Source organism: Macrosteles quadrilineatus, unplaced genomic scaffold (genome assembly GCF_028750875.1).
Source record: "Macrosteles quadrilineatus isolate MER2022 unplaced genomic scaffold, UCM_ALF_1.0 Scaffold_5__1_contigs__length_97177068, whole genome shotgun sequence".
In the NCBI taxonomy this organism is placed as follows: Eukaryota; Metazoa; Arthropoda; class Insecta; order Hemiptera; family Cicadellidae; genus Macrosteles; species Macrosteles quadrilineatus.
Genome location: NW_026542598.1, coordinates 5,661,012 through 5,675,093, shown reverse-complemented (window position 1 = coordinate 5,675,093; position 14,082 = coordinate 5,661,012). Strand labels below are relative to the sequence as shown.

Sequence of the window (14,082 nt, the reverse complement as noted above, 5' to 3'; positions counted from 1 at the left end):
TCAAATCGGAGGTGGACAGATATCCGTAATAGTCGGCAGCGGTCAGAAAAAGTTGGGAGCAACCAGCAGTCGTCGGAAGCAAGTGGCAAACATTGTGTGTGTTTGGCTGAAGTCGAGTGCGTTCGTGGTTTGTTGCCCGCCCCCCATTTTGTAGTTGGTTTTGCTTAGTTGTCAATACTGTAGTGAGTGCCGCTAAAGGTACTGGTACATTGTGAGGTGTGTTGTGCTATTTCTAAGCCCATCATGGGGGGTAAACGGGTACTGTTGTTTCGATTGAAACTAAATTTAATGCAATTAAACGTCTTGACAATGGAGAGTCTATTAAGAAAGTGGCTAAGGAACTAGGTGTTGGTGAAGTGACCGTGGGAAACTGGCGGCGTAAAAGATCTGAAATTGAAGGTTGGGCTTCTCAGAGCAGCAGTTTTGACAACATTTCAAGTAACTATGAAAACTATGAAAAAATGTGAGTAAAAGACACCTGAGGCTTTGTTTATATGGGTCTCCCAAATGAGGTCACTGGGTAGTCCATTAAGTGGACCAATCATCAAAGCCAAAGCAATTGCGTTTCAAAAACCGTTCAAAGATGGCGATGAACCTTCTACTGCTAGCACAGGGTGGCTAGACCGTTGGAAGAAGAGGTTCGGGATAAGACAGTTAGATTTAGTGGAGAAAAGTTGTCGGCAAATTCTAATGACGTTAGAGAGTAAAAAAAAATTGGAAACCCTGATATGAAACATGGTCTTGCTTCAGAACAGATATTTAATTGCTACGAAACAGGCCTAAATTTGGAATGTTACCATCTAAAACGTTAGCAGCTAGGGATGATCAGAGAGCACCTAGATATAAAAAAAATTAAAATAGGGTTACTGTTCTTACGATAGGGATGTTAAAATGCATCCGGAAGTTTGAAATTGAAATCGGTGGTTATCGGTAAAGCTAAGAACCCTCGAGCGTTCAAAAACCTGAACATTAAATAATGCTTACCAGGGCTGTAAAAGAGCAAAAAAAAAAAAAAAAAAAAAAAATGCTTGGATGGATGGTCAATTTTTTAAGCAGTGGTTTTTCAACCATTTTGTAACTATTGTAGAAGCATTTTTAAAGAAAAAGAATCTCCCACGCAAGGCCGTATTGCTTCTAGACAATGCCCGCTCACACCCTGACTCTGACAATCTGGTAAGTGGAGACATTGAGGTAATATTCTTGCCACCTAATGTTACTTCGCTAAATCAGCCGCTTGATCAAGGTGTTCTTGAAACGTTCAAGAGGAACTATCGAAAAATACTGTTGACCTACTTGATTGAACAGTTGGACAATAGCACAGTCAGAGAATCGTGGAGGAAGCTTTTGGGATCCAAAAATTAACAGAAAAATATCACTCTAATGATGCACCAAAAAATGACAAAACTGATGTTAGTGAGCATTTACATTGCCTACGAGTGAGCCATTAACTCAAGAAGATTTGCTGGACTGGGTAAACAAACGTAATGAATTGACCGAGAACGATATTGTAAACGTTGTAAATCGTGATGAGTGTGGGGGAGATGAAAATGTTGCTAGTGACGACGAATCAGCCGAAGCCAAACGCATATCACACACGGACAGACTGAAAGCACTGAGAAGGCACTGGCTTACATGGAACAGCAGCCCGAGGCCACGATGTCAGAAATACTCTGCCTGCAGCGATGGCGGAACATCACAGCCGAGAAAAGAGGAGCTAAACTCCGCCAGAAAACTATTTTAAATTTCTTATCACCAAAATAAGTTTTGTTTTTCCGACTACGGTAATTGTAAACTTGGTTGTATTTACAGTGTCATGTAACAAAAGAGAAGAAGTGCAATTTCATCAATAAAGTAATTTAAGTGTTCCTTTTACGATGTTTTATAAATACTAATTTATTAGTGACCTATTTATTCTCAACACTCTCCGTGTTAACCGAGTTTTTACGTATCCGAGGTGCCTTTGGTCCCAATTACCTCGGATAAGCGGGACTCCTTTGTTTATTAGATATACCATAATTTTAGATGATATATAAATAGTTTAATAATAGCATATAATATATAAACATTAAATTAAATAATTAGATGTATAGACAAGTGCTGTGGTACTTTGAACATTTATACCTGTGGTTCGGGATGGTACATCTCCGCACCTCCAGGGTGGTACATTCGTCAATCACGGTCAAAGTCACCAGCTCAGTGTCCTTGTAATTATTGGCAGGGTCGCTTTCCTGTCAAATAATTTTTCAAGTTTACGAAAGATATGTACTATTAAACATTCCCTAAAAGTCAGATTAAATGTTGTCTAGGTTTTCATTAACATTTACTACTAGATGAGTTATTATACAGTATTTTGCTATACTTTTCACCAGTGCGATGTCAACAATGTCTGTGATCTTAACTTGTATACAAATTAGTCCTGGGATTATCAACTAAGGTGTAGTACTTGTCAATTCTAAAAAAAAAGACAAACAACTACTTTCTGCAAAACTGTGAACATCATTTGCTATCACAGTGAAATCTTCAACTTTTTGATCTTGCATCTTTGCAGACGTTTCCGTGATCGCAGAGTATAACCTCGGCTCGGCTTGAATTGATCCAATCTTGTCCCAAAAATATTTTGGCCCAAACAGACTCCTCATCCAATTGTTTACTTGACCAGTAAATATCGGTTACCCACAGACCTCTTATATGATTAGATGAAAGTTAAATATAGCTTCTACAATTTCTATTTGTAATAATTGGAGATTTAATTTAGTCACATATTTTACAAATACAACCTGCGGAGGTAACGGGCAGTAGCTGTCCTTGTTGTAGTTGCATGTGTACAGGTGACAAGGGTCCTCGGTAGCTGTGGTCTCCAACATGTGACACAGGCTGTCTCTCTCCCACTCCCACAAGGCCTCTAGCTCTACACACAATATAATTTAGAAGGTTAAATCGATCTGTTCCATAATTAACCAAGTCGTTAATTACATACAAGGCAAAAATGTGGTTTGGATTCCACCATAAACTGTAGGTCCCTTAGTTCAAGGCCCCTCTAGAAAAACAGGCCATGCTGCAGGATCCATGACGTCACACTAGTGGATAGATTTCATTGATAAATTCATTGCCATTGCCATTCCCATATGTTTTAGATTGTAGGTAAATAAGCAAGCTGGCTGTTTGTTAGATTTTAATGGTGAGAGTTTAGTACACCTATCCACCACTGTGACGTTGTGTTGCGCTGCCCGTGCTGCAGCATGGCCTGTTTTTTTAGTGGGGCCTTGCTTAGTTGCCATTGGCTGTATGGGCTATTAATTAACATGTCTAAGAAATATGTCGGCCTTAGTCAGTAAAAAGACTACAAGATCGCGCCACTCATCCTACACTCATCTCCATTCATACTTGGCTTAAAATACGTACTTTGGTATGGTCGCCATAAAAAAAAGTAAAGTTTGCACAATATAAATGATACAGTCAGTGAGTGGTATCCCTCACCCAGAGAGTACCAGGTTAGTTAGTTGCTATCCAACACAGGTTTGTCTGTACACAAGTTTGGCAGTTCTCTATTATGAATGCTTGCAGAAACAGTACCTAGTTATTAGCGATGTGTCAGTTCCATTTTTTACGGTTCGGTTCTTGGCTGAAAACAGTTCTCGGGGGAAAAATACAAAAAAATTTACAATCATTAAAATTTATTCCAAACACTTGAGTTTATTTTAAAATTACAAATTCATCCAACTCGGAATTTTATTTGGGTTTACATCCAGATTGTGTTGGTGTAGTGAGAAACACCTTATGGGTGATTAAATTAAATATTTCATCAAGTTAAATGTGCTTCTGTTGGTAGTACTTCCACCTACTGATATTTAAGAACAAATATTGCACTTGGCAAATTTATTGTTGGCTACGTCGATTTTAAAATAGTCCCACACTTTGGGAGCCATGGCCTCAATAGGCCTAAGTTCTCTTACTACGTCTATACACACCAACTATCTCAGTACGACAACTTACTGCGAGCGTGTGAGGTTGCTGTGAGAGGCTGTACCCTGACTCTGGTCAGCAGTTTAGGGAACATGTTGACCAGTACAGTGAGTAGAGGCATGAAGGAGATGGTGTAGTTACCACTAGCCGCAGCCGACAGTGGCTGCATCATGCGGTCGTCTGTAGCTGGTCATGGACAAACGTTTGTGACATGAATAATATAAAAAAGAAACTCGCTGGTATTTAAGCTGCTTGATGAATAGTATCACAATGAAACTCACTGATATTTTTAAGTTACCTGAAGATCTATTTTAAAAGACACTCACTGGCATAAATAAGTTTACTGAAGATTATTAGTGTCATGAAAAAATTGGGGAATATTTTTGCTGCTCAAATATGAACTTATCAAAAAGAAATTCAATGACATTTTCAGTTGCCTGAAGATGATTAACATAATATAAAATAGGTTTACGTACCTTGCGTCGTCAACCCAAGTATAGTCTCAGGCGAGTAGTTTTGAAACTGATTTTTCAAGCCTTGTTGTCTAATCTATATATTAATTTGAAACTGTTTTTCTTTATCATAGCTAAATTGAGAGAACAGCTGGGCGTAGAAACTCGGTAGAGGTGTCTAAAGAAAGGTCTTGGACTGTAGATGAGCCATCAAAAGAGAAACATGGTAAATTCCCTTGGGGCTCTGCCCCAGTGGCCTTTGAATTCCCATCCCATGTTATTCTTATGGAGGAAAAACTGGGTTTTTGTCCCAGCTAATTTGAGAGAACGGCTGGGCGTAGAAACTTGGTAGGGGTCTCTAAAGAAATGTCTTGGTCTATGAGCCATCAAAAGAGGAATAAGGTAAATTCCCTTGGGGCTCTGCCCCAGAAGCCTTTAAAGTTGCCTCTTTAAATGTGTTTACCATATGCATAATTCTACACTACTTTTTAATGAAACAGCTGTTAATATTTAAATTGTGATTTATTGAATTTTTCAAAATGAAGTACAGTATTTGCAATAGGTTTTTACTGATTTTAAAATCGATTTTATTCTGCATCGTGTCATGTTTTGCAATATAATGTTCTATTACCAAATCAGTGGAAACTCCTAATATCACAGTAACTCTTAATATTATTTCTTATGGAGTTAACTTATATCTATTGTATGGCTTGGTTTCTGCCTTTTTTTACCACTTCTTGGAGATTGTACGTAGTTGATATTTTTTGGCGTATTGCATCTGTAGACGAGACTTGGGTTGGTGAAATTATTACAATGGAAAAAAGCGAGAAATCCTGGACAATTTGATATAGGCTAAAAATAAAACTGAATTAACAATATGCTACATTTCTTGAGCAATCATTGAAATAACCGATTTTGCAAACAATGGAAACATAGAAAAAGTCATAGAACACAACCAAGTAGAAGAAAAGAAATAATGTTTTTTTTTCATTTATAATCGTTATTATAGACAACCTAATGCGGCTATGAGAGGGAAAAATTTGTAGAAACACTAAAAAACAAGATCAGCTTTTTGAGAAAAGATATGATATTTACAAAAGATTTTGATTATATCTAACTGTTGCGTAGATCGTGAGTATTTCCATAATCTTCGTGAGTCGCCTGTAATGCTTCGCAATTGCTCGAATTCGAGCAACAGGTACACTAGTTTCAAATTATTTGAACATGATGTCGTTGTCAAAATACACAAATTTAACATTTAATAGAATATGAATAAAATATACAAAAATAAAAGAGCGGCACTGGACAAATTTGCCTACAAAAATTATTCAGTGGGAAATTGAATGAGTCCCTCATAAAATAAAATAAAATTTCTAATATAAAATTCAAAAACAAATTGAGATTAATCAATTGAAGAAAGCAAAGTATTGTTTTAAAAATATCTGAAAGGTTGAATAAAAAAAAGTTAATTAGCCTATTCAATGAGTAAATCAATAAACTTTGTATGGGTGCAACATAAAAAAAGACTACCAGACCAGAAAAAACAACAGAAAGTAATATAAATAAATATAAGACAATTTTAAAAACCTTTTTATGCTTAATAATACATATTATTCTTTGAATGATTTTTATAAATATAGAGACATTTTCTTTAATGTCTAACATAGTGAATAGTACCTACATTCATTTTAATATTTTTATTTAATTATTATTATTTACTTTACTACTTATGTATTGCATTATTGGTGCAGAAGAAATTAATGCCAATTGTACATGATGTAAAATACCAGAATAAAGTTTAGTTGGATTTGATTTAAGTGCTGTTAAATATACAAATAAAGGCGGGTAAAAATAAATACGCACCAGGGGTTGGGAAGGACATGGTGGAGTACACAGAGAGGCACAGGAGATAAGTTCTGGTCCACATCCACAGCTGAACTGATGCTTTCTCCCAGCAAAACTGTCAGTCATCCTGTATCTGGGTTACCCATTGTCATTAACAGCTGATCATACCATTTCTCCCCCCCCCCCCTCTCTCTCTGGACCTACAATCATCAATTGTTGTTACCGGTTGTGAATTCAATAAAATGTTTGTTTACCATTGTTCCTCCGACCGTTACAGTTGGTCAAATTGGTATAACTGTATGAAGCTTGAACGGAAGTGAACAGTTTCCTATTTTCAGTCTATAGAATGTTGATTGGAATAATTTTGTGTGGGAAGTTAGTTATTTTTAACCGAAAATAGTAAAATAATCCATACCCAATCCATCAAAACCAAGCACTTTTTAATGTAAAAAAAACTTGGTATGTGTAAATAACATATTATGTTTGAATTATTTAATTAAAAAATTAGGTTAACTTATTGTTTTTAAGACATAATTAAAAAAATCATAAAGAAAATCTGTTTTAGACTCTTGAGACTTATAAAAGAAAATATTTTAAACTATCCATTTTTTTCATGATATAGCAAAACAATAATTATTACACTGTACGCTGCCTGAATGACATTTGATATCCCCTAAACTTGTTTTGAAGTGGTATAAACATAATAGACTGACACCTTGTATTATATGTGTTTTTTTTCTTTTTGTTATATACATGTAAGTATATTTAATTTTAACTATTAATCATTACAATTTTGATTGGCCCACCATGATAAAGTTCGTCCTCTAAACAAGGGGTTTTCTTTTTTGCGTTACTAGACACAATTCAATATAGGCCTAATTTATATGGAACTCCAATATGTTGACATAATTCGTAAAATTCTTAGTCGTTAGTTAAACTAAAAAAATAATACATCCCTGTCACACAAGAGAGCCAGCAGTAATGTGTTTATGTTGTTTTATTCTACATAAGGCACCATAGGCAATCAATAAAGTATTTTGTAAGGAAACAGTCCAATGTCATGTTACTACCTAATGTTGACCATTAGGTACCATGATTAATTGATAGCCCAACAGCATATGGGTCCAGAATTGAATACATTTTGGATCGAACCAGCGACCTTTAGATTTGAATGCAAGGATTGTAAACACTCATCTACCCCAAATGCTGTCTGCTCCAGTTAGCCGAATCATATCACCTAAGATATTGTGGTTAAGCAGTCGGTAAATGCCACTAGAGATTAGGTTTATTGCTGGAGATACTAATTTGTTTTTCATCATTTGTTGTGTAAGTCTAGATATAATGACTTCCTCAACTACACTTCCAAAGGATGTTGACTTGACCACCACAGGGTGAACTTGAATGTTTACTTTCTAGTCTCTTTGGTGTTGGTTGTAGTATTAGTGGTTTTAGACTTAATTTATCTAATCTTTTTTATAAGGGAAAATACAGAAACTGATATTCTTTTTTATAGCACTCGTAGCTTTTAGAGGCGGCCTTTTAGAAGGCCAAGTGTTTAGAAATCTTCATTGTTACTAAGTCACATTTTTTTAAATAAGCTATCAACAGTTTAAAAATAAACGGTATCAGCAAATCTGACATATACTTTCTCCCATAAGCTTGTCAACAAACTTTATTATGGGTAAGCGGTGGGAGTAAATATGATAATTTTGTAGGGAAAAATCACAAAAATACAATAACTTTTCAACCGTAATTGTTACAGTAATAAGGGTTGCATTATTTTGTTTAGAATTATAAGGACCATAACACATTAATTTTAATAAAAACCAGTTTTTTCCAAAATCCAATTTATTTGTAATTTTAAGGGATCCTTTATGGAAAAATAACGTCAGATAAAATAACTTTTGAACCGTAATTTTTACGGAAATGGGATTTGTACCATTTTGTTCAGAATCTAAAGGTCTTAACATCCTAAATTTTTATCAAAATCATTCTGGCTATTTTCAAGAAAATTTTATTTTTCCGTTATTTTATGGGTGTTTTGGCAAATCCCCCAAAAAAATCAAAATTTAAAAAAATGGAAAAAACACCTGAAGACACAATGGATTAGTACCTACATACCAAATTTCATCAAAATCGTACTACAGGTGTGGTGTGGTCTGTAGCTCTTTACACATCCACACATTCAGACACACACACAGACATTACTTCGAAAACCACTTTTTTGGGTTCAGGGGGACCCAAAATGGATATATCTACTCAAAACTAAAACTCTAAAATTTTGACAAAAACAATACTTTCTCCTTATAGTAAGTATAGGGGGAGAAAGTAAAAAGCAACTCTTCAAACCATTTTACCTTTGCAACAAATAGAGCTATTTGAATTAACAGACATCAGTGTCCTATGACGTGTTTTTTTAAGTACAGTAAAACCCCTACCACCCGATTAAACTAACCCTAACACTTAAACCGCCGTTAAACCATGTTCTAACTGCAGTTAACTCTTAGCTGACGAAATCGGATTTCACCACTCGCCGTTAGAGCTAGTTTAGACTAACTCGTCATTAGATAATTAACTGCCCAATTTTGACCGGTTAACTTCTTTAATCTTTCGTCAGGTAAATATCAGCTGGTTTTAAGTTTCTATGGAAAGGCCAAATGCTAGAAGAACATACGATATGAATTAGCTTTTGAAAGTGATAGTGAAGAGTAGCCTATGTTGTTCACCAAACTAGGTGGATAAGAGAAAGGGTTAATGATTTTAATAATCAAGACAAAATTTATTTTATTACTAGATATGAACTATCAACACGTTTGGTCTTTTTCGTTAGGTTATCCCACAAGGTTTTTAGTATAGTCTAGGTATGTGATCAGCGTTCGGTTGAACTGATAGGCGATTAATAGCCACTCTTATATCCCGACTGAAAAGAGTGTTTTTCTACCAACGTCATCAAATTATTTTTTTCATTGCTTGAAAAATTAGGCTCCCTTTTCCTTTCCCCGGTTTTGGGTAACCCTAACCCTACGCTCAAACAATTGTTTTGCGTCGATCAGACGTAATTAAGGACAATAACTAAACCTAAATTTTCATTATTCTGCTAGTATTTATAGTAAACCATTATTTTGATGTTATCTTTAGATATGTTCTTGTAATTCTTTTGTCTCCAGTTCTTTCACTACTTCTAATGTACCAAACTGGTTAGTTAACAAACAGAAATCTTGAACTTCCCTGTAAAAAGTTAGATTTTGAGTCGTGACTCGACAGCAAAACTCAATCAATTTGTTCTCAATTGAATGTGTTTTATCAAAGTTTTTTGTCTTTATTTACTCATCTTAATTGTTTTGCTATTTATTATTGTTATTTCAGTTGTTATTTTGTTCTTGCTGCTCAGAATCAATTGTATTCTTATAATCTTGCTGACTCCAGGTTTGTTTTCACTACTTTAAACACTGATTTATTTTAAAGGTTATGTTTACTTGTTCCCATAACAGCCCGGTAACATGACAATTCACTGCCACCGCCACCTGGATTTTACTCTAAACTCTTGTTTATAAAACCAGCGTTAGTTTTGATGCGTTGGCAAAATCAGATTTCCTTAACTATGACTTAAATCATCAGTTAGTTAGTTTTAACTGAAGATAAACTAAACCATCGTTAGCGTGAATTTGGTGAAATCGGGCCTAAGAGGGCAAAGCTGTTTAGAATAAAATTTTATTTGGGTTAATCATTGGTTGGAATTAAAAGACTATTTTGGTTCAAAGAGGTCTGAAATGGTGGTTCCTAACAATAGTTTTGATACCGTATCATCATAAAATCTATAACTTGAAACACAAAATTAATTTCCTAAAATAATACACAATTGCTTTCTAAACTTTATCTTCCAAGTAATTGTCAACAACCCTTGCCAGGGCAGATCCTATAGCCTTGCTAATTTAATTTTTAACTGATTTAAATTTTTACTATGGTTTCAATCAGTCCTGGCTTCGGTTTAACGGAATGCAGTAAAAAGAGGGTTTACTGTAGAGGCAGATAGTAAGTTTCACAGGAATGTTTCTTTTTCCATTTATGTATATGTTTGATGAACTGGCAGAAGGAAATATGTTAACTATTTCAGTAATTAATCAACCTCTGACTTTGTCCACAGGGTCGTTGCTAGTCAAGTACGATGTCAATGAGGCATCTTGTCGTTCCATCCTAGCAGCCTACCTAGACAGGGAGGGTCCGACAAGTTTCCCGTCTCAGTTTGGCACTTCCTTAGATCCATCTCAGAAGACTCAGCATCTGCTTTACTTAGTGAGTTGCATTATGTATTAGCTATCACGAGTTGTGATTGTGAAATTATTCTAATCAAATGTCCCACTGATAAGTCTAATCAGTGTGGTGCTTCCCCCACTGAAAGGAACTTAACTATTAGCACCTTCTGAGATGCATTAACTACTGGACGGATGGGGCTGAAATTTGGCAAGATGATAGCTCACATTCCCGATTACTATTCTTATCTCAAAAATCCTTTCGGGCTCCGCCCCAGTACCTCTGTTGTTCCCCATGTTAACCTTATGAGTATTCATATTTAAAAGGGATAATTAAGGGGAGCAGTGCGTGAAAATGCTCAAAAAATTTACTTTTATTAAATGATGACAAAATATTGTTTATTTTGTGCTGTTTAAGAAAATATATAACACTTATAGGCCTACTTTGGATATTTTCTTACATAAGAAGGAATCTTTAATCTTCCATTAAGATAAATTAAGGAAACTACCCATTTTTCCGGGTTTTCCTGGTTTACTAAGCTTGTAATAGTCTTATCTTCAATCAAACTGCATATTTACATTTAGGATAAAAAACTGAACAATTTGAGTACCCATAGTCTAATATTGTAAATAAAAATAATTTTCCCCGATTTTTGAAAGAGGGCCCTTCTGGATTCTACTGAGCCTGCCCTTCAAGGGTTCAAATGTGAATATCCGAAAGTTAGTTTTTATAAGTTTGGGTACCATTCTAAAGAAAACTACTTAACTCATCAAGCCCAAATTTTACGGTATTTACTCAGGGGAGGTATAGATGAGGTTACGATGACAGCTATGGGCTTCTCATTAGCAGAGGGAACACCATTAGCGTAACAATACGGTTTTCAGCTATCGGCCTCAATGGTCTAGTGGGTAACGTGCCGGGTTGACAGTCTGTGAGTCTCGGGTTCGAATCCCGCTTGTGGAATTAACTTTTTGACTAAGCTTTTTTCATTATCAGCAAGTTTGGTTGGTTTGGTTCGGTTATGACAGTTTAATTTTATTATTAAGTCATTATAAAATTTTAATTGAGCAATTTCTAGTTTTGTTTGATGAACAGAATTATTTTTTTCTATTAATAATCTTTTTTTATATTATTTCATTATCAGCAAGTTTGGTTAGTTCGGTTAGGTTATGATAGTGATTTTATAATAAAAAAAATTTAAAATTGAATTTGAGGCATTTATAATTTTATTTTATGAACAGAACTATTTTTGCAATTAGTAAACCTTCATTGCCAAAATGCTCTCTACTACAGCGCTATTCACGGAGGAATTTTGAACTAATGCCTCAATCGTACCTCCCCTAAGTCAGATCCAAATTTTACACAATACTTCCTGTTACCATGGTGAATAGTTTCATGCATTTTTAGAATGTTACCATTAATTTTACTTTAAAAATAAATTGTTTATTATAAAAAAACACAATTAAAAATTAGTAATTTTTATTTAATTTTATATTTTAAAAACTAGACCTAATTTCTTGTTTATATGGCACAAAATCATAGAAAACAATCTAAGGAATGAATAAAAAAAAAATTTAAGTCAACATCTCTAACGGTTTTAAAAATAAATGTACCTATCTAATCACATGTTTTCCCATAAGAATAACATGGGAGTGGTGTATTCGCGCACTGCTACCCTTAAAGAATTTAGTCAGCTGTTTCAACCATTTAAGTTGGTTCTATTATATGCAATAGCATTAAAAAGTTATAAGGTGTACCAACGGCTTATATGCCAACCCCGTACGAAGGACGGGTACTCTTCTAGTTAGTGTACTAGGGCCTACATTTATTCTTTTATTACGAGAAATATTGTTCACAGCTGACTTGTTCTTTTCTGATTTTGTTTTATATTGCTAGCTGTTTTCTGGGCTCAGGTACTTACTTTCAGGATTAGAAGAAGTGAAATATACTATTACTGATCGTGGAGGAAAAGTCTTAAGTTTTATAACGATTGTTGTGTTTGATTCCTAGGCGAGTATATATCTGACAGACTTTGCGTCGACACACTGCACACCGCTGCCTCCCGCTCTCTTCTCAGTCCCGCAGGCCCTTCCGTCCTCGTAACACTTGCAACTCCAAGTCACAGAGTATTTATCTTTTATAAACACAAGTACCGGTAGGCTGGATACTACTGTTCACAGATTTGTGTAATTTGATTTTTAATTTTCCTCATTAGGATTAAGGTGTGTTTTTGTGTAGATTTTGTTGTTGTTGATCATTGTTTGTGTATAGTTTGGAAGTCTATTCACTTGTGGCTAAATCGTGTGATATATTAAAGAGATATAGGGGTTTCTAATGTTATTATATTATCTTACATAACTTGACTTGAGGAACAATTACTTATTTTAAATGTTGTTGAATAGATTGCATTTAGAATTTATTGCTTGCTGATTGCAATATTACGATTTTGTTCATGCAGCAAATAATTATTTGTCTATCCTTAAATGCTGATGTAAATGGGTTTTTATAGCCAAGAGCAATATTAGCCTAGTTTTGAAATAATCTTTTTTATTTACAAAAGGGGTGCAATTTTGGACATGAAACTAACATTCCAAGAGAGCAATTGCTTCTGATTTAGTTTATAAGTTATTTGACGAAGGGTTCCACTGAGAAATATTTTGCTTTTAACTTATCATCCCTTGAAAATCATTTTATTTCTCCATGACAAGTGTTTATTACACGTCTATAATTTGTCAAGATACAGTATTGTTTTAAGAATTAAAACAGGTAACTTATATTATTTATTATAATTAGCTATACCAAACAACTAGTATTTAGTTTAATTTGAACTTTATGGCCAATTTATGCAATTTGGCTTTTCTGCTTTATATTATTAAATAAGTAGTGTAAAGACAAAAAAACTGTGCAAAATTCAAAGTTGTAAAACAAAAAAGTGTATTTCTATATTAAATACTGATACCCCTTCCCCTAGTTTATATGGAAATATCATTCATGGATACATGACGTATAATTTACATTTGTTATTTTTGTGGTTTGAGGATTTTTTAAATGCCGAATTAAAATGAATTGAAAAATACTCATTTCTTTTCATTTTCCATCATACCTATCCAATAGGAATATTTGCTTCAATAGCATAGACAAATGAACATAGGAGCTGTTATGAGAACCGTCGGAGCTGCTCCAGCTCCACTCCTTGTGTAGAGCGCTCCCTTGAAACAGCTCCAGCTCCAACGGCACACCTCTACACTGGCGCAGGTTCGCTCTGACAGACCTGACCTAAACCTCTGTAAGGAAGGGTTGAAAAAAAAACCCGGACAAACCTAAACTTTCAATGCGGAACCAGAAAGGATGGTTAGATTTTAAAACATTGGCTATTATGTGTGCTTTCACACTTGTTTTATTTTTTAGACAGAGGTCCAGGTTTTTAAGTAGACCATGGAATTGCATCGCAGCTGAAACAGCTTATTGTGCAACCTCATTCATTCACAGGTCTTCATTCTCCGTCAAATCCCAGGTTCTCAGTGAACCGTGACATTCTTTTGACTATGATAACCTGTTCTTCTCTTTGATT

At 34.8% G+C, this 14,082-nt stretch overlaps 1 protein-coding gene across 1 annotated transcript in view; it reads left to right on the top strand.

Moving 5' to 3' along the window:
- LOC128995287 (phosphatidylserine lipase ABHD16A) overlaps positions 1-13,587 on the top strand; it is a 35,596-nt gene extending 22,009 nt beyond the window's left edge. The window contains exons 11-12 of the mRNA XM_054420254.1: positions 10,405-10,553; positions 12,522-13,587. Coding sequence (XP_054276229.1) covers positions 10,405-10,553; positions 12,522-12,614 — 242 coding nt within the window. The 3' untranslated portion in view covers positions 12,615-13,587. The remainder of the gene's footprint in view (positions 1-10,404; positions 10,554-12,521) is intronic.
- The last annotated feature ends 495 nt before the right edge of the window (positions 13,588-14,082 follow it).